The 21,397-nt window shown below is 50.5% G+C and overlaps 1 protein-coding gene across 6 annotated transcripts in view; it reads right to left on the bottom strand.

Annotated features, from left to right (window-relative positions):
• Positions 1-21,397, bottom strand: part of HSPA12B (heat shock protein family A (Hsp70) member 12B) — a 45,369-nt gene that overhangs the window by 12,105 nt on the left and 11,867 nt on the right. The window contains exons 1-7 of one of the 6 annotated variants that reach the window (XM_056813808.1): positions 20,252-20,372; positions 14,184-14,281; positions 12,636-12,760; positions 7,296-7,482; positions 6,828-6,932; positions 5,545-5,661; positions 1,208-1,382 (exon numbers count right to left, since the gene is read on the bottom strand). In XM_056813808.1, coding sequence (XP_056669786.1) covers positions 1,208-1,382; positions 5,545-5,661; positions 6,828-6,932; positions 7,296-7,482; positions 12,636-12,760; positions 14,184-14,231 — 757 coding nt within the window. In that variant the 5' untranslated portion in view covers positions 14,232-14,281; positions 20,252-20,372. The other 5 variants (XM_056813803.1, XM_056813799.1, XM_056813821.1 and 2 more) reach the window with 5 other exon arrangements.

Raw genomic sequence — 21,397 nt, forward strand, 5'->3', positions numbered from 1 at the left:
TGTCTATATCCATCTCTGTCTCCATCTCTCCTCTCCCTCCAAGTCTATCTATCTATCGCCCATCCATCCATCATCCATCCATCCATCTATCTATCTATCCATCCATCCATCATCTATCTATCTATCTATCTATCTATCTGTCTATCCATCCATCTATCTATCTATCTATCCATCCATCATCTATCCATCTATCTATCTATCTATCCATCATCTATCTATCTATCTATCTATCTATCTATCTATCCATCATCTATCTATCTATCTATCTATCTATCTATCTATCTATCTATCCATCTATCTATCTATCCATCCATCATCTATCCATCTATCTATCTATCTATCCATCATCTATCTATCTATCTATCTATCTATCCATCATCTATCTATCTATCTATCTATCTATCTATCTATCTATCTATCCATCCATCATCTATCCATCTATCTATCCATCCATCCATCCATCCATCTATCTATCCATCCATCCGTCTATCTATCCATCATCTATGTATGTATGTATGTATGTATGTATCTATCGATCTATCTATCCATCCATCTATCCATCCATCATCTATCTATCTCTATCTATCCATCCATCATCTCTCCATCTATCTATCTATCTATCTATCTATCTATCTATCTATCTATCTATCTATCTATCTATCTATCCATCCATCCATCTATCCATTTGTCCGTCCATCTATCATCTAACCAATTGTCTATCTATCCATTTATCACCTATTTATCAATTCATCTCTGTCTCTGTCTCTCCCATCTATCTATATCCACCCTTCATCTATCATGTATCCATTTATTATCCATCTCTCTCTGTCTGGTCTGTCTAGCCTCCCGCCTCCCACTCCCCTCAGATTTAGAGCTTTAGGGACAGCAGAGATCAACTCCTCCAATTCCCTTGTTTACCAAATTAGAAATCGGAAGCAGAGAAAGGTTCGGGGATGCCCAGTTCTCACAGGGGCAGCACTAATGACCTCCTTTACTTGCCCCCCCCCCCACCTGTGTCACTGATTGGGAACTCCACCTCCTTCGTGGGTCCCAGCGCTCTGGATCCTGACTGCCACCCCGAAGCCCTCTTTGCACCTCTTAGTCTTTTGCAAAGACTTAACAAACTGGGGCTTCTGATCCAACTTGTTGGCCAAAGTGTGACCCGGCCAAGGCCAAGGCCGCCTGGCCAGTCTCTGTTGCCGCTCACCTTGTCGGAAGCTGGAGTCGATAGAGCGCCGCTCGCCCAGGAAGCCGTTGGACACCGGCCGGCAGCTCAGGTCAATGAGCTGGTGGAGACGGAGTTTCCGGCAGTAGATGGAAGCCGCTTCGGGCTCTAGTGCTATGAGGAGCTGCTCGGGATCCTCCGGGGACACCAAGCCCGCCTGGAGGAAGATGGGAAGGGAGGGAAGCATCAGCGCAGAGAAGCTGCCCGAAAATGGATTATGGCCCAGCCCAGTCCCTCGAAGCCTGCCGAGAGGGTCAACAGGAGAAATGGGGACCCAGGAGGGAAGCCGCATTATGCTGAAAGGCCTTATTGATAAATAGGCGGCATCTGTGTTTAATAACAACAACCAGCCCTTTTATAATGACACCTAAAGGTCTGTAAAATGCTCTCCAAGTCCTCTGTTAATTGATGAGGCCTAGAACCAGAGAAAACTAGTAGGAGAGCCATCCTCCTCCTCCTCCTCCTCCCTGCCCCCAGGGCAGGGCTTCTTGGACAAGGTGGACAAGCCCTGGTTCATCTCTTCTTTCTTTAAAATGTTTTTTCTTGGTGCCTTTTTTGTGTCTACGACCTTTCTTTAAGCCCTCTCCTTCTGTCTTAGAATCATTACTGTGTATTGGCTCCAAGGCAGAAGAGTGGTAAGGGCTAGGCAATGAGGGTCAAGTGACTTGCCCAGGGTCACACATCTAGGAAGTGTCTGAGGTCAAATTTGAACCCAGGACCTCCCATCTCCATGCACTGAGTCACCCAGCGGCCCTTTCCCAATTTTCTTGGGCTCACAAGCCCCATTGGCCAAGGGAATGGGGTCCAGGCTTTGGGGGATCCCCCAGGGCTAGTGGGGTGTCAGAGTGTGTGGGGGCGAGGGCTGTCGGCTCTCTCTAATTCCATGCTCAGCAGAGACTCTGCCCTTTTGGCTCCGAGGCTTCCCTGGAACAATGTGGGATGAAAAGCCGCGGAGGGGCTGAGTCTGCAAGTGTTGGAGGCCGGGAGGAGGGGCTGTTTGTTCTGGCCTGGCTACAGGAGATGTTCTCATCCCTTGGATGGGCCCGGCGGAGGCTCTGGGGGAGGACGGAGCTGGAGGCTGAGCTCAGCCTCTTCGCAGCACAAGCCTTAACCCTTTCTGGCTCCAACTGCCTTCCCCATCGTGGCCCAATCAGATCTGGCCGGGGCTCCCTTCAGGTTGGGCTTTGTTGGGGATCGCCGTAGCCTCGCCCTCCTCCCAGGGTGCCTCTGGTTTCCTGTGCGGGACGTTCCTTCTCTCACCGGCGCTGCTGCACGGCCTGACCCTTTGGCCTAGAAAGCTCTCCTCCCAGTCGTCCTAGCCATTTGGCAGAGACACTGGATGGGCGGGCCATTCATTGACGAGGAAACCGAGGCAAGCAGGGAGCAGTGACTAGCCCAGGGTCACACAGCTCATTTGTGTCTGAGATCAGATTTGAACTCGGGAAGAGGAGTCTTGCAGCTTCCAGGACGGGACCTCTCTGCCGTGCCACCTCGCGGCCCTAGCCCCGCCCCGCTGCCCTAGCCCCGCTCCGCTGCCCTAGCCCCGCCCCGATCTTAGCGTCATCCCCAGGACATCTGCCTGGCCCTTCCTAGCGGCTAAAGCTCTCCTCCCCTATAAACTGCCTTGTTGTGTCCCCGGCACGCCTCGTGGGTGCTTCTCCCGATCTCGGTATCTCTCGGGCCTGGCGCGGGGCTCGGCGTCCAGCGGCTGCTGAAATAAATGCCCGTCATGGACTGTGGTGGAGGAGAAAGCGGGCCGGCTCTGGAGCCCAAGGGCTCGGCTTCAAGACTCATCCCCACGCTTCCTACTCGTGTAGCGCCCGGCCAGTCGCTGCCGCTTATTCGAACCTCAGTTTCTCCATTTGAAAAATGAAAGCGTTGGCCCTGGCGGTCTCCGAAATCCAGTCGGGCTCTAACGTCGGGGACAGATGGATGGCGGAAGCCAGGGCTCCTCCTCCGGGGGTTTCTCCAAATCTCCCTGGCTTTGTTTTGCTTCGTAGCCGGGTCCCCACTGGGACAATCAGGCCCCCAGGGTTACCCCAGTCTCCCCCGGGCCCCCTTGTCCTAGAGTTTGGGGTGTGGGGGACACCGCTCCTGCCCCTCCTCCCCCCGGGACCGTCGCTCTGCGATGACCCTCCATCGTCTCCCCTTCAGACTGGAGCTCCTGGAGGGCACAGATGATTTTTTGCCTCTCTGTATCCCCAGTGCCGGCACATAGTAGGTGCTTATTATATGCCTGTTAATCATGGCAGACCATTTGTCTGCCCGGCCCCTTCAGGAATCTATAGATTTTGATTTTGCTCCTCAGCCCTTGTCCTCCCAATCAAAATGATGGGAGGAAGTTAACCTTGCTCTGGCCCTGGTCTGAGTTCTAATCTTGACTGGCCAACTCAGTGCCTGGGTAACTTGGGGAAAATCATTTTTTTTCCTTCTCGACTTCCTTTGTTCAGTGAAGGTTCTGGAGTAGAAAACTAAAGTCTCTTCTAGCCCTAAGTCCTGGCCAACCATTCAATCTATCAATCAACATTTAATAAGCACCTACTATGTGCTAGGCACTATACTAAGCATTGGGGATACCAAAGGGGCAGGAGACAGTCAGCTTCTTACATCCAGTCTAGCAGAAGACAAGGAAATAAGGGTGTCCCCCTCTGTTGGGGGAAGGCCAAACTGGGAAATGGTGGGATCTTGTTTCTGGTCACCTGGACCTTGCCTCTCTCTTGTTCTCCCTCGGAGGTGCCGCTCCCTTCACTTCAAAATGCCTCTTTCCCCAGGACCTTGGTCTTTGCTGGCACAGAATGAGAAGATCCCAGATCGTCTGAGCTGGCTGGGCCAGCCCCATCTAGATCCACTCCTTCAGAGGATCAGCATTACAGAGCAGCCTGTCCAAATCCTTCCCTTGCAGGAGAGGTCACAGTTAGAAGGGAGCCAGTCTGGGATTCAAACTCAGGTCCTCTCATTCCAAATCTGGCATTCTCTCCTGAGCCATGTTGTCTGATTATTGTACAGGCTGAAGCAACAAAGGCCAGAGCATTGGGTTTGATTTCCCCCAATCATGTATGCTTATTTGCAGACTGAAGAGCCCTAAAACCCAAAGCAAAACCTAGAGATCATCCAGGCCAGCTCCTTCACTTTACAGATGAGGAAACTGAGGTCTGGAGAGGTAAATGATTTGGCCAAAGTTAGACAAGCAGATCAGAGTCAGTGTTCACCCTTGGGTCCTCTGACTTCAAATCCAGATTTCTCTGCTTCTCTCTCTGTCTCTGTGACTGTCTCTCTCTTTCTCTGCCTCTGTCTTCCTTCTCTGTCTCTCTTTCTCTGCCTCTGTCTGCCTTCTCTGTCTCTCTCTCTTTGCCTTTGTTTTCCTTCTCTCTGTCTCTCCCTCTGTCTTCTCTCTATCTCTCTCTTTCTGTCTCTTTCTCTTTCTCTGTCTCTTTCTCTGTTTCTGTTTCTTCCTCTCTATGTCTCTCTCCCTCTCTCTGTCTTTCTCTCTTTCTCTGTCTCTTTGTTTCTTTCTCTCATCTCTGTCTCTCTGTTTATGTCTCTGTCTTTGTCTCTGTGTCTCTGTCTGTCTTCCTTCTCTCTATCTCTCTCTCTCTTTCTTTCTGTATCCCTTTCTTTCTCTGCCTGCCTCTGTCTCTCTGACTCTCTTTCTCTGCCTCTTCTCTCTCTCTCTCTGCCTCTGTCTTCCTTCTCTCTGTCTCTCTCTTTCTGTCTCCATCTCTCTGTCTCTGTTATTTTTATGAAAACCCTTACTTTCTGTCCATACTAAGTTATCAGTTCCAATACAGAAGAGTGGTAAAGGCTAAGCAGTGAGGGTTCAGTGACTTGTCCAGGGTCACACAGCTAGGAAGTGTCTAGAGGCCACATTTAAACCCAGGACCTTCTGTCTCCAAGCCTGGTATTCTATCCACTGAGATACCTTGCTGCCGTTCCATACTACTGCAGCCTCTTTGGGAATTTTAGAAACTGATGGGCTGGGTGGGAGGGGGGAGATATTTTATTGGGGGAAGGAAGGTTCCTGCCCTCCCTCATATCATGCAGTTTAGACTGCTGTCTAGAATAGCAAAGTGATATACAAATGCTTTCTCATATCATCACAAGAACCCTAGGAGGTAGGTGCTATTATTATTCCCAATTTATAAATGGGAAACTGAGGCAGGCAGAGGTTAAGTAACTGGCCCCAGGTCATACAGCTAGTAATGCCTGAGGCAGGACTGGAACTCGGGTCTCCCTGGCGCTGAAGTCCGGCACTTTGCTTTGTCTCCAGGTAGGGTGGACCCTCTTGGGCCCTCTGTCCATGTGGACCTCCCTTCACTTACCAGATAGGCAGCTTCCCTCATGAACTGCTTGGCGGGTTGCTTCCAGATGGCAGGGACGGTGAGCACCCAGCGGATGGCATTCCTTTCTGGCAGGGACGGGCACTGCTCTCTGAGCTCCTAGATTTTGGTCGAGGGGTTTGAGGGAGGAAATGAGAATCAGAGCACAAGGAAGAAAGGTCGCATAGCTCAACCCCTTCATTTTACAGATGGGGAAACTGAGGGGAGGGAGGAGGGGCTTGTTTCACTGCTAGCAGGAGGTGAGCTGGGCTTCAAATCCAGGTGGGGTTCCACCTGCCTTTGATGTCCCCATTTCTCCCCCCCCCCCAGATCTCTCCCTCCACCCAGATTTTCCAGTTGGAGAGCTGGGCTTCTGTTCCCTGGGAGAGGGAGGACACAGGAAGGACTCCTGGCTGGATGGGAGAATAACCGTAAGGACAGGCACACACAGATGCAGCTCTCACCTTACACGTTACAGGCCCACACAGACACTAAATGAGTTTCTGGCAGTGTTGACATACGTGTGTGCATGCAGTGAAAAGAGCCCTGGACGCAGAGCATGGGGGTCCAGGTTTTTCAGCCACTTCCTATCTGTATGAGTGACCCTGGGCAAGTCACTTCTTTTTTCCTTGCCTCAGCTTCCTCATCTCTAAAATGGGCATGATAATGGTGCCTACTTCCCAGGGTTGCTGGGAGAATCAAATGAGACGATACCGGTAAAGTGTTTGGCAAACTTTAAAAGTAATGATTATATTATCGTAATTGAGGCTCCCATCAAACCTGTGAGCTGGTGGCTGTTAGCATCTCCATCTTACCAATGGGAACTGATGTTAAGTGACTTGCCCAAGGTCACTCAGCCAGTAAGTGGCAGACAATGCTCCTAAAAATGGGAATCTGGTAGGTCAATGAATTATCTTACCGAAGAAGACCCAGGGTCAGAGGACTAAAGGCACGTCTGCTATTAGGAAGCAGGATTTGAACCTGTGGCTGTATACTTTGAATTACATCATGCTTAGGAAGCCCCTTAAGAGACATTTTCTTTATTCTTTCAGTCCCTTTCCCCCATCCCTCCATCCATCTCTGTTCAGGCTGATGTCTGGAGATAGGGGAATGGCCAAGATGACCTCTGGAGGTGGGTCAGTGGGAGGAGTCTGTGTTAAGAATCCGAGGAGGCATGCCTCTTGGTCAGGGTTGGGGTCATGAATGGGAGCTCCCGCCTGAGGACCTGTGAGATCTCTTTTCCTCCACTCCCCAAGGTCCCAGGCTGTCAGGGAAGGGTCACCCACCTGTACAGCATGCTTCTTGAAGAACCGCAGAGCGTGGGCAAACACGTCCAGGGCAGGCATCTTCTTGCCATTCACAGCCTCTAGCTCAGTCTTCATGGTGAGGTCCTGGGGGTGGCCAGTGAGGCAAAGTCAGGGAAGGAGATAGAGATGGGTGGGCTTTGAACCCCTTCCCTAACTCCACAGAGCACTCCAGCTCCCCCACTTCAATTCTCCACCCCCTCATTTCCTCATTTCTCAGATTTTTTTGGATGGTCCTATCCTCTGGCCTATCCTCACTCCTTCACCTTTCCCCTCCGTGCTCCCTTGTGCCCTTCCATTGCTCTCTCACACCAGAGAGGCCTCCCTCTCATTCACTTCTCCACTTCTCCCCATTCTCCCCGCCTTCTTGGGGCCCTTCACCCCTCCTCCTAATTCTCTTGCCACCCCTTCCTCAGCAGCCTCCCTTCCTTCCCTCTCCTCCCAGCTCACGCTAGCACTGTGGATTTTCATCTTGAACTTCTCAAAGTAGAGCCAGTCTCGAGCCTCCTCTGGGTCCAAGTCATGGTAGTAGTCCCTGGCTGTGTAGCCAAAGCTGTGGAAGTTGCCCTCTGGGGTCAGCAGCAGGCTGGTGGGTGTCTTCTGGTGGGCCACACCGGGATCTCCGCCCTCCCACTTCCTGGGGTGGAATAGAGTCCAGTCAGGCTGGTCCAGCCTGGGCTCTGACATCATCTGTCCTTGTCTCAGCTCCTACATCCTCTCTCCATCACTGCCTCTCTTGTTATCCTAGTCTGTGTTTTTTCGAGTTGTCTGGCCTAACTTGGGATGAATGTACCGGGGTCAAATCCAATGGAGGCAGCTGGGGAAGGGGGGAAGAGCAGCCATGGAGATTGGGTGGAGACATTCTGAGAAAGGGAGTGGTCTGTCATCAGCAGATCCATCACTGGCTCTCACAGGGGCTGACACTGAAAAGGAGTCTTGAGGTTGTTTATCTTTGAGGGAGGAATTGAGCCCTGCTTCCAGCAGGGCCCCCTTGAATGTCAGCACCCTGGATCAAAGCCCTGCCCCACCCACCCAAGCGGTGTATCCCTCTTGCTCTCCACCATTTCTCTGGTGCTCTCCCTCTCCTTCTCAGCCATTCTCTTTCCAAAGAATGACAACACTGGGACACCTACCCCCCACTCTCCCTCTTTTGGGCCTGGTCACTTGACCCCCTCGCACGTCTCAAAGAAAACATGGCCTCGGCAGAGTTCATCGGGGCCTTCTTTTCTGAGCTTTTGTTGGTCCTTAGGACAACGCCTCGCTGGGGCTTGACCTTGGAGTCAAGACCTTTGTTCAAGCTCGATTCAGAAGGGTTCTGAGACTTCCACAAATGGAATCCAAACCCAGGGTAGTGAGACTGATACATCTAAAACCCTTTAATGAACCATTATGGTCTCTAAGGCAATATATGGGCAGTGGCTGGCATGTTTTGGTAGGACAATGGGCTTGGAATCAGGAAGATTCATCTACTTGAGTTCAAATATGGCCTCAGACACACTAACTGTGTGACCCTGGGCCAGTCACTTAATGGTTTGCCTCAGTTTCCCCATCTGTAAAATGAGATGAAAAAGGAAATTGCTAACCATTCCAGTAATTTTGCCAAGAAAACTCCCAAATGGGATCATTGAGGTTTGGGCGTGGCTGAAATGATGGCATAACAAAAAGGCACCATGGGTAGGTAGCAGATAGACAGACCTCCCTTAGATTTTTTGGGTCATGAAGTGACCAAAAGACAGATAGGAGTATGCATGTGAGCCTTGAGCTAACAAGGTCTCAGTGCTCCTGGGGGAGATGGTGAGGATGGGCTAGGGGAGGGAGCTGATATCTAGCTGTGGACCCCGGCCTCAGCCTCATGTCTGCATAGAATGCTACGATTCACCCCAGCGGCCAGTCTAATCTGACTCCCAGCCTCAGCCTCTCTTGGGGGCTTATCCAGGTGCTCCCTAGGGCCCGAGAGTCTGATGGTCCCCCGTACACACTCTGCTATCTCCATCCAGACCAGCCTCTTTATGGTTACAAATTCCATTGCATTCACCAAACATTCTTTAAGCACCTACTATGTGCAGGACTCTGCTCGAGACTCACAAGTGTGTCACGCTCATTTGGTCCTTGCACTTTTACTCAGGCTGCTCCCTGCTCCTCTTCCTCTCTGCTTTCCCAGAGCAAACCAGCCCAAGTGATGGTCTGACAGGACTCTGTTCAAGGCTTCCCTTCTTCAGAAAGTCTGCCTTTGTGGTTCCAGTCTACACTGACCTTTTACTCTTTGGCTCTTCCCTGCCCTCCTCTGGACTCATTCCCTGGAGCCTTCCTGCTCCCACACTGATACCCTAGCACCCTGGAGACAGTCCTGCTATCCCGATTGGGAATTCCCTCTCAAGGGAGGCACCCCATTTTAGGAAGGAGCCCATTGCGGCTTCACCACTCATGCCTTGGCTCTCTCCAGACTCCTCCAGCTTTTCTTCCCCCGCTGCTTTGTCCCCATCTTCATCCTCTTCTTCTAGCTCCTTCCTCTATGTTTGCTTGTATTTGTACCCACAGCACCTAGTATAGTGGCTGGTATACAGCCAGGGCTTAGTCAATTCTCTCTTCCCATAAACTATCCACCTCTCCGTTCATCTGTTCTTCTATCTCACTCCTCTTCATTTGCCTATCGATCCACCCTCCTCTCTATCCATCCATCACTCTCCCATTCTCTCTCTCCCCTGATTCTCTCTTTCCCTCCCTTCTCTCTCCTTTATACCTATTCATTTTTCTTTCTACTTATCCATCTGTTTCTCTATCCACCTCTCTCTGTTTCTGTCTCTCCCTTTCTCCCTCCCTCCCCTCTCTCTGTCTTTCTTTCTGCCCATATACATATTGATCAATCTTCCCACCCACCTATCTACCTATTCATTCATCCCTCTCAATCCACCTCCCTAGCCATCTATCAATCTTGGATTTTCTCTTTCCCTCCCTTCATTCTCTTAATTCTTCTATCCATTTATCTATCCCATCAATCATTCTATCTATCCATCCATCAATCTACTTACCTCTCCATCTGTTCATCTATCTCTCCCTCTTTCTCCTTCCCTCTCTTCTCTCTGTCTCTGTCTCTCTTTCTCTCTTCCCTCATATTTATTTTTTTTAACCCTTACCAGTGACTTGCCCAGGGTCACACAGCTGGGAAGTGTCTGAGGCCACATTTGAACTCAAGGCCTCCCATCTTTGGGCCTGGCTCTCAATCCACTGAGTTACCCAGCTGCCCCCCTCCATCCCCATATACTTATTGATCAATCTTCCCATCCATGTATCTACCTATTCATCCATCCCTCTCCCCCTGTTCTTATACCTACTGACCTGCTTGTCTTCCTCTCCATGAACCTGTTCCTCTACCTGTCCATTTCTCTCTCTGTCTCTCTCTCATTCTTTCTTTCCCTCCCCACTCCCTCTCCACAGACCTATGGATCCATTTACCTAAGCATCTATCCATCTCTCTACCTATCCATCCATCCCCGTTTCTCTGGCTCCTTCACTCCCTCTTTTCTCTCTGTGGCTGGCTCTTTCCTTCTCTCTTACAATAGGACTGCTGAGTCTCCTGTGGCAATTCAGGCCCAACCTTAAGTCCCCACTGATGGCCCTAGTCAAATCTCTTGATCTTCAACGCCCCAAGTGGCTTCCCAGACTCTAAACTGCAGCTCATTCCCTCACCAGGAGCTCCATGTGCCAATAAAATAGCAGACTTTATCCAGACTATATCATCATACCCACCATTTCTCTAGTATTATATGGTTGGCCAAGCCCTCTCGACAAATGAGTTCATTTGATCCTCACAATAACCTCGGGAGAGGGGCTTTGAGTATTCCCATTTTACAGGTGAGAAAACTGAGGCTTAGTGAATTTAAGCCCCCCCCCCAACCCCTTACCTTGCATTTTAGAAATAATACTAAATATTAGTTCCAAGGCAGATAAGGTAAGGGCTAGTTAATGGTGTTAAATGACTTGCCCAGGGTCACACAGGTAAGAAGTGTCTGAGGTCAAATTTGAACCCAAGACCTCTCATCTCTAGGCCTGGCTCTCTATCCATTGAGCCACCTAAGCTGTCCCTGGCTGAGTAAAATTAAACAATTTTCTCAGATTCATACACCCAGGAAATATTGGATACAGGATTCAAACTCGGGTCTTCTTAAGTCCAATAGCAGTCTTCAGTCCATTCCAACATCAAGCTGCCTATATAGATATTGGCCTGGACATCTCAGCCTCAGTTTATTCACTTGTAAAATGGAAATAATATCTGTAGCATGACCCAAGGCTTCCAGGAAACCTTAAAGAGCACTTTCATTTTACAGATGAGGAAACTGAGGCATGGAGATATTAAGTGACTTGCCCTGGGTCACGCAGGTAGGCAGTGTCCAAGGTAGGATTGGAATCGTGCTCTTCCTGACTTATCCAATCTGCCAACATCCCTTCTGCCCACAGTGCCTGTCCCTTAGCTGGATGTGTGGTAGGTGCTTAGAGAGGGCTTGCTTCCTTGTTGAGGCAAGGTAGGAGGGATGGAGCCTGGGAAAGATGGTGGGGGGGGGGGATCACCAGGCAGAAACAGCTCCCTCCAGCTGTGATGTGGGAGGAGCCAAGGGGAGACACAATGAGAGATGGCTGGCCAACATCTGGGTCTGAGGCAGCCAGCAGGAGAGAGAAAGGAAACAGGCCAGGAACTGACCCCAGTTTGGGGTCAGTGTGTGTGAGGGAGGGCTGGGGGTGGGGAAGTTGGGGAACAATGGACTTACAGGGAGGGGAGGGAGGATGAGGAGGGGGGAATCAGCCCCTGGTGGGTTGGGGGGGGTTGGGGGATAGAAGAGGAGGAAATTCTGATTCTAAAGTTCAAGGGGACCAAGTCCACCCTTGGGCTCCAGAGGGGACAGTGAGACTGTGCAGAGGAAGCCAAGTCTGAACGGTTGAGAAACTTGGCTTATTGAGCCAACAGTCCCAAGTCCTATAGTTCAGGGTCCCGGACCCCCTTCCCAGCTTCCCTCGGAATCTTCACTGGGGATGTTGTGTCTTCTGCATGGTCAGAGCCCCACCATCCCAGCTGGCCCTTGCCTCCTCCCTACCTCTATCAGAGAACCAGCCATCTAGTTCAACTCCCTCACTTTACAAAGGAGGAAACTGAGGCACAGGGAGGTGCAGTGACTCGTCCAAAGTCACAAAAGGAAGCAAGCTTGGGCCCTCTTAGTCAATTGTTTTTAAAACTCTTAGCTTCTGTCTTAGAAGCAATATTAAGTATTGCCTCCAAGGCGGAAGAGCAGAAGGGTCTAGGCAATGGGGGGTAATTGCCCAGGAAGTAACAGAGAAGTGTCTGATGCCAGATTAGAACCCAGAACCTCCCATCTTTAGGCCAAACTCTCTAACCACTGGGCAACGTAGCTGATTCTAAAGCCATTGCTCTTTTCACTATTCCGTCAATGGACATAGCTGTGAAAATATTGATGTGATGTTATCATATATTACTTAAAAGAGCTATTTTTTGCAGACTGGGCTCCTCTCCAGAAACAAGTTCATTACTATTGCTTTCCTCAGCCCTAGGATAAGGGAGCTGCCTGTGGTTTGGCCGCCCCTAGACTCTTCCCAGCTGAGGTTCTTGGCAATAATGTTTGGGTTGGGGACGAGTTTGCTTCTCTCCCTGTCTTCTGTTTAAGTTTATGGTAGATTCTGGACCTCTACACCCATAATCCTTCCAGGCTGCAGGGGAATCACCTTCCCATCTGTGCTATCTGAGTCATCCCTCCCTTATCCCTGCCCCTAGGGTCCTCTCACCTCATCATGTGAATGGACTCAGGGTCGTTGGTGAAACTGAAGGCATAGCCACTGGAGGTTGTGCCAAAATCAATGGCTACCACCACAGAGAATGGAGCAGGTCGAGGGGCTCGAGCCTCACTCCTCTGGAAGGACAGGATTAGTTAGTGCAAAGAAAGCTTCCACTTCCCATGCCCTGACCCTCTTTTCTCCCTCCATTTCCTCTTCAGGGAATCAATCCCAGGTATCTCCCATTTATTTATCCATCCATCCATCCATCCATCCATCCATTCATCCATCTATCCATCCATCCATCCACTCACCCATCCACCCATCCATTCATCCAGTTATTTATTCATATACCTATCCATCCATCCATCCATCTATCCATCCATCTATCCATCCATCCATCCATCCATCCATCCATCCATCCATCCATCTATCCATCCATCCATCCATCCACCGATCCATCCAGCTATCTATTCATGTAGCCACTCATCCATCCGTCTATCCATCCATCCATCCATCTCTCCATCCATCCATCCATCCAGCTATCTATTCATGTAGCCACTCATCCATCCATCCATCCATCCATCCATCCATCCATCCATCCATCTCTCCATCCATCCATCCATCCATCCATCCATCCATCCATCCATCTATCCATCCATCCATCCACCGATCCATCCAGCTATCTATTCATGTAGCCACTCATCCATCCATCCATCCATCCATCCATCTCTCCATCCATCCATCCATCCAGCTATCTATTCATGTAGCCACTCATCCATCCATCCATCTATCCATCCATCCATCCATCCATCTCTCCACCCATCCATCCATCCATCCACCGATCCATCCAGCTATCTATTCATGTATCCACTCATCCATCCATCCATCCATCCATCCATCCATCCATTCCTCTTTGATGGTAGGGGCTATATGTGCCCATCAGACCAGGGGCTCCCTAAAGTCAGGTACCATCAGGTGACATCCCCCCATCTCAGACTATTGGGCTGGCTTCTCCATCCAGGACAGGCAATGCTTGAAGCATAGAGGGTGCAGCAGGGGGATCCTAACCTCTGTCTCCCATCCTGTCCCCCTTTCTCCAAGTCTCATTCCTGTCTCTGGCTTTGTGTTGGAGCTTCTGAGCTCCTGTTTCTGGGCTCCTTTCCAGGTGGCCTGACCTCTCAAATTCCTGCCAATCCTGAGTGTTCCCTCCCCCTGCCACTCCTCCCCCCACACACTGGTTGGTCAGTCAGCAAGCATTTACTCTGCACCTACTCTCAGTGCCAAGCACTGTGCTAAGTACTGGGGATATAGAGAAAAGCAAACAGTCCCTGCCCTTGAGGAGCTTCCATCTTAATGGGAGACATCATGAAAAAGAGCCGACCCAAACGGAGGTGGTCTTGGGGAAGGTGCTGGCAGGGAGGGTTGGGATGACCACTGATGGTCAACTACAGAAGGTGGGCTTTGAGCGGGGAGGCCCCCATCCTAGGGGACTTGTGGATCTCGAACCCTTTCTTTCTTCCCATTCCCATTCCCAACCATCTGAGGCAGGCCACTTACCGGGGACTGAGAAGGGGTGAGCGGGGCAATGTTGCAGCTGTCCTGCATTCTGGGAGAACTTGGAGGGGTAGGCAAGGGGGACTGCTCCCCATTTGTACCTGGAACCCGGAGAGAAAATGTTTGTTATACATTGTGCTAGGTCCATCAACATGAAGAACCCATCATGAGGTTTTTTTTAAGCCCTCACCTTCCATCTTAGAATCAATCCTGTGTACTGGTTCTAAGGCAGAAGAGCAGTAAGGGCTAGGCAATGAGGGTTAAGTGACTTGCCCAGGGTCACACAGCTAGGAAGTATCTGGGGCTAGATTTGAAACTCTGGATTCTAGGCTTGGCTCTCTATCCACTGAGCCACTTGGCTCATCATGAGGTTTAAAAAAAAAGGTTTAGCAGCTAGGTAGCACAGTGGATAGATCAGTAAGCCTGCAGATGAGAGGAATGGGATTCTGACACTTTCTAGCTGTGTGTGACTCTGGGTAAGTCATTTAACTCTGATTGCCTTCCCCTTGCTGCTCTTTTGTCTTAGAATTGATATTAAGGGGGCAGATGGGTGGCTCAGTGGATGGAGAGCTGGGCATAGAGATGGGAGGTCCTGGTTTCAAATCTGGTCAAGTCACTTAATTCCCATCGCTCAACCCTTGGGCCTCGGAACCATTATACAGTATAGAATCTACCGGAGAAGGGAAGGGTTAAACAAATAACAGGACTTGGCAACAGATTGGCTATGGAGGGAGGAGGTGAGAGAAAGGGAGGAGAGCGAGGGAGATCCTGTGTTTGATGGGGAGCCAGACCCTGTGGTCCAGGCGTCCGACTGATGGAAGGGATCAAACATGTGAGGATCCTTCATTCCTCACTAAGCTTCCCATAAGTCCTGAGCACGACTGTACTTAGTAACTCAGACAAAGGACCCCAGCCTTGGGAGATGGCAGACCTGGCTTCTAGGTCACCCAGGGGGTGAGTCATTCACTGGGTGACTTTCATCATTCTAGGCTTCTTTGTTCTCTATAAAACCAGGGGTGGCCATAGGGAGGCAATAGGCAAGGCTGGAGGCTGGAGATGAGGAGAGGGAGGCCATGGAGGGATTTCCTCTAACTTAGGAAAGTCAGAAAGACTTCTTGAAGAAACCACATTTTGATTTTCTTTTCCTTTTTTTACTTTAATAACAGAGTAACCATATTTGAACCCTACTTTCAAATTGGGACTACAGAGAGGAAGGGCAAGTGGGTCTCCGTTAGAATTTCAAACAGAGAAAGCAAGCACTGACTTTGGAGTCAGAGGACCTGGTTTCAAATCCAGCCCACTTGGGTGACTTTGGGCAAACTCCTCAACCTCTCTGGGCCTGACTTTCCTCATTTCTATGCTGCAGATGGACTCTGAGGTATCTTTCAGCATTAATTTTGGGGCCAGTTTGGGGTCTCATCTGTAAAGTCATAATAATAGTATTACTAACATGTCTATAGCATCTACTATATGCCAGGCACTGTGCTAAGTGCTTTACAATTATAATCTCATTTGATCCTCACAATAACCCTGAGAGGGAAGTGCCATTGTTATTCCCATTTTATAGATGAGGAAATGGGGGCAAATGGAGGTTACAGGACTTGCCCAGAGTCACACAGTGAGATATCCAAGGTTGCATTTGAACTCAAGTCTCTGGGCTGGATGCTCTCTCCACTGCCCCCCCCCCCTTTCTCAGGGTTGGTCCCTGAGTTTCCTTTTAGTTCCAGGGCTCTGAGAGGGTCAGAGCCAGAAGCTTGTCTTGTCCCCCTGCCCCGTGTGCTGCCCCCTCCCCATTTTACAAGAGAGGGCTCCAGTGCCTAGCTTGGGGGAGGCGCTCTTTCAGACTCACCCAGGCTTTGAGGGCAGAGCCAAGACTGACCCCAAGTCTCTTCAGTGCCCCATCTCCTGGCCCTTCTACAAGACTGAATGGCCCATTCCAGGTAAAGAGGGGATGGAGAGGTACAGATGGGATGGGGAACTCCTGGATGAGATAACTCTCCACCAATGTGGGCTGCCATCTTCTCTGAAAATTCTAGACTGAGACGGTAGCCTAGAACACTGAGAGGTTGAGACTTGCCTGGGCTCCCCTAGCCAGTAGGGTCATAGGGAGAACTCGCACTCAGGTCTTTCTGCTTCCCAAGGGCCATTTTCTATCCATTACACTAGAGGGGGTGAGATATGAGGAACAACAACAGACCAGGTGAGCTGGAGAGGAGTCTTGGTTAGATTGGGGCCAGGCTTTGAAGGGCCAAACCATGGCCTTTTCTGTTCTCAAGGAAAAGGGAGCCATTGGAGTTACTGGAGGGAGGGAGTCATGAGGTCTGGTTTGTGCTCTGGGAAAGTCATTTGGCATAAATGTGGTTTGAGTTGGCTGAGCCTTAAGGTCCAGTGATGGCTATCATTTAGACTGCAGGTGATAAGGGGCTGAATGGGCTGGGCAGAAGTGGGGGGGGTTGGGGGGAAGAAAAGGGAAAGGGTGGGAGAGATGTGGGATCCCAGCTTTGTTTCGAGCATTCTTTGTATGATCCTACAGCTGTCTCTCCTCAGATGACCCTGAAGGGCCTTCCCAGCTCTGACATGCTGTGATTCAGACTCCCCAGATTGGCCCTCTAGCCCTGGAGGCAGCCAGGATGGGATGGGACAGAGTAGACAATGTGGGAGGGGGGCAGGAAGGGAGGAAGTCCACCTTCCCAGGCTCTACCCCCCATCTCTTGGCTTTGATGATAAAATCAGAACCTTCTCCCTGGGAAACTAGGTAAAGGAGTTCACCATGGGAGGAGGCTCAGGGAGGATGAAGGGGAGAATGGGAAGAAAGGGAGAAGGTTAAGGAGTGGGGTGAGGACAGAAGGGGGGGATTTGGTTCTGGGGAATGAGATCTGCTGGTCCGTTTTCCTCAGACACACAGAAAACAGAAATTCAGAGTTGGAGGGTCCCTTCACCCCTGGGGTATTGAGTCCTGTCTATGCCTGAGAATCAGAGCCCTCTGCTCCATACCTGACAAGCAGTCAGTCAAGGGGAGCTCCTTGACTCCCTAGGCTAGTGATGGTGAGACTTTTAGCATGCCATACTGTGCCCTGCCTCCCCCCACCCCTGCCTTACCCCAGATAGGGGAGGCGAAGGGGCATATGGAGAGCAGGAGGGGATTGGTCCAAACACTCTACTCACTGGAGGGTGTAAGAGCTTCCATTGGGCTGTGGGGCAAAGAGGGGGAAGGGAGCAGCTCCACCCCAGTCTTTCTGCCTTTCTAGTGACTAAATCTGGAGGGTGATGGCACACATGCCTATGGAGAGGTCTCTGAGTGCCATTTTTGGCACACGTACCATAGGTTCTCCATCATGGCCCTAAGAAGTCCCCTTTCCCTTTTGGACAGCTCCAGTGGTTAAAGCCTTTCCCCCCAATGTGTCTCCACCCATGGGTGGAAATCACTTGAGAGTCCTTGGCTCAATTCTCTTGATTTCCAGTCCTGAGGGAGGTTCTGAACCCTTTTTGGGTCATGGATCCCTCTGGGAGCTGGAGGAAGCCTATGGACTCCTTACCCAAAGAATGTTTTTAAATGCACAAAACAAAATATACAGGATTGCAAAGCAATGATATTGAAGCAAAGAAGTAATTTTCCCTCTCCTGGTTCATGGATCCTCTGGGAACTATCCATAGACAAGAAAGAATCTCTCATCTAGTGCCTGGGATTTAACTGGTTTTCGTAAAAGCTGGGAATCATTTGATTTCTTTCTCATGAGGCTCCAGCTACATTCCACCTCCTTAAAAAACAAACAAACCCACCTTCTGTCTTAGAATCAATACTATATATTGGTTTCAAGGTATAGAGTGGTTAAGGACTAGGCAATGGGGGTTAAATGACTTGCCCAGGGTCACCCAGCTAGGAAGTGTCTGAGGCCAGACTTGAACCTAGGACTTCTTGTCTGGACCTGGCTCTCAGTACACTGAGCCATCTCTTGTTCTGCTCCACCCTATCTCCTTTTTTTAGGTAGCCTGGGCTTCTTAACTCTCCTAGACTGGAAGGCCAGTGGCCACTCAAGGGTTTGTCCCCCTCCTCCCCCCCATTGACTAGTGTAGGAGTTTTGACCGCTTCTTTTTGGACCTGCCCTGGTTCCCTTCTCCTTAGGTAGCTGAGTGACTCTGCATTCCTGAGGGCTCATCCACCTGGTGCCAGACTTAGTGAAGACCCCCAATGGCTTAGCCATGGATGCTCAGAACTCCTGAGCTCCAGCAATCCACTAGCCTCAGGCTTCCCACTGGCAGGGGATTGCCTGCCTCTTGGAGGTCCTTGCTTTTGATTCAATTCAGTAAATGCTCATTAGGCACCTACTATGTACTACATGTCAAAATTAAAAATAAAATCCAGATAATCTTATTAGTCATTAACCTTATGGGCTTTATAGAACAGCAATATTCTAGGAAGCACGAGAGAAATAGTAAGAGAGAGTTGGTTTTACCTGAAGGTAAATTACCTGAAGGATGATCTAGGTTCAAGACCTTGCTCCATGACCCTGGGTAAGTCACCTAGACTGACAGTGTCCTCAAATAACTTTCTTTAAAGACTATAATTTGCCATTGTTATTGAGTAGTTTCAATTCTTTGTAATTCCATTTGGGGTTTTCTTGGCACAAAAAGTAGTTTGCCATTTCCTTCACCAGTTCAGTTGACAGATGGGGAAACTGAGGCAAACAGGATGAAGTGACTTGCCCAGAGTCATATAGCTAGTGTCTGAGGTTGAATTTGAACTCAGTTTTTTCCTGACTCCAGGCCTGGCACTCTATCTATTGAGCCACCTTGTTGCCACAATAATTTGAAGATCAGGGGCTGATTTGTAGTGAATTCTTCATTGGGAGGAATAAGAAATAAAAGGTGTGATCACATATAGATTTAGGACTAGGAGGAGGTTAGAGACCATTGTATCCAACTCCCTCATTTTACAGACATGGAGACCGAGGCAAACAGGTTAGTTAAGTCCCTTGCCTAGAATCACACACAGGTAGTGTTAAATAAGGAATTCAAACCCAGGTTTTCCTGACATGAGGTCTAGGGCTCTATTAGGTGGTTCAGCAGATAAAGGACTGGGCTTGGAGTCAGGAAGATCTGAGTTCAAATCTCAACTTAGTACTTAGTAGTTATGTGACCTTGGGCAAATAATTTAACTTTTGTTTGTCGCAGTTTCCTCAAATATAAGAGGATAATAATATCTACTTCTGATCCTTTCTTCTTCCCTCTTCCTCCCTCCTTCCCTCCCTCCCTCCCTCCCTTCCTTCCTTCCTCTCTCTTTTCCCCCAATTACAGGCAGAAACAACTTTGAACAATTTTCTTACATTTTGCGATTTAGCTTCTTTCCTGCCCTCTGCCCATACCCAAGGCATGATGCAGATTGTTACACTCGTGCTTTCAGGCTGTGCTCATTTCTTTACGCCCAGTAACTGCCATCCGTTTGAATTGTTTACATCTAAGAAGGATAGGATTCGAACCCATACCATCCTAACCCTCGATCTATCATGGAGTCCGTCTCACCCTAAGATCTCTGTTTCGGGAACCCGAGGCGAGAGGGCCCTTCCTCACTAACGGGGCATCAGGAAGGGAGTGAAATTTGGGTGGGGCTTTAACGTTGCGGCTGGAGAAGAAGAAGGGCTGGGAAGCCAAAACACGGAGGCACTTTGGGGGGGATTTAGGGACCCAAATAGTCTGGCCTGGCTCGATTTTATAGGCGATAAAACTGGAAACAGCGTGGGAGGCATCGAATGCCAGGCAATGGGGATCTACTAGGGAGTTAGCGAAGGTTTTGGAGCAGAGGAGTGACGCGACCAGATCGCTTCTGCTGCCGCCACCTGCTTAGAGACTTAGGTTTGTTTCTCCTCGTTTAAAGGGGTGAAGGCCCAGGGGACAAAAGAAGGAGAAACAGGCCAGGAATCCGGGAATCCGAGAGAAACCCCCAGAAATGGGCAGCGGGATGGGGGCTGAAGAAAGTGCCTGGGCTAAGACGTCGCAGTTTCCGAACGGGCTCGCGAGAACTCCCTGGGTGGCTGCAGGCAAATTCCTCTCCCTTTCTAAGACAGTTTTCTCACTTGTAAATGACTGAGTGGGCCCAGCTTTGGAGGTGGAGCGGCCCCCTCGGGCAGTCTGGGGAAGCCCGCGGACCCTTTCTCCGAGCCATCACAAAGGAAACGAATTCTAGTTAAAGCCAGGTTATTCCCCCCCCCCCCCCCCCCAGCTTCCCGCCCCCAGATTAAGAAACTCTGACCCAGAGGGTTCTAACAATCCGGGAGCCCGGACCGGGGGGGGGGGGGGGCGCGCGGGGGGAGGTCAACTAACAGTTTGGAGCGGAGCCGCTGAGCCTGGCCGGGAGGGAGGGAGGAAGGAAGGAAGGAAGGAAGAAAGGACGGAGAGAGAGACTGAGAGAGGCAGGAGAGGGGAGGAGGGGACGGAGCGGAGAGTTTTCAGCTCTGGGGAATGCCTGGCTTAATGGCCTGGGAGACTCCCCCCCCCCCTTCCCTTCTCCCCCCTCCCCTCCCCCTCTCTCTCCCCCTTCCCCCACATGGTTCCAATTAGGTCCTGAATTAATCATCCCACCCAGCCATGGGGGACAGACTGGCCCCAGCTGGCAGCCTGGAGGAAGGAGATGGAGTAGGAAGGGGGAGGGGAACCCAACTGGAATTTCGGTTGGTTGGGTCGGAGACTCCCCTAATGTCTTCCTGTCCCTCCAAATGTCGGAATGTGGTGGTGGGGGGGAGCAATCTAGGTAGGCCCGAGCCCCCAACGTCTGCGGACTCGTCTCTTTGGTCCTTCCCCCTCCCCAGGGAGCTTCTCCGAGGAGCTCCTCCCCAACACCACGAACACTCTCGCTTTCCCCAAATAACCGGGTATTTGCTCAGACTCGGAATCCCAGCCGCTGGGAGGCCAGCTAACCCAGCCAGCAAAGGCATCCCTTCTCAGGCATGCCTTACAGGGGGTCATCGGGACTGTCTGACGGCCCTCCCTCCCCCCGGGGCCCCCCTGAATCTCTGGAGGGAGCCGGGCCACTGCAGGACAGTCCTATGGTGGGGAGGTTTTCTGTAGCCATGCCCAGTCCCTCTGGAGAACGGAATCTCCTTGAAGGCAGGGTGTTCCCTAGTCCTGGGCACATGTATCGCCCAGGTTGGGGTGGGGAGGGGAGGGGACGGGGTGTCCCTGGGGAAAGGCAGTTCTGCCACCAAGAGGCGGATCAGTCACTT

Source organism: Monodelphis domestica, chromosome 1 (assembly GCF_027887165.1).
Source record: "Monodelphis domestica isolate mMonDom1 chromosome 1, mMonDom1.pri, whole genome shotgun sequence".
NCBI lineage: Eukaryota > Metazoa > Chordata > Mammalia > Didelphimorphia > Didelphidae > Monodelphis > Monodelphis domestica.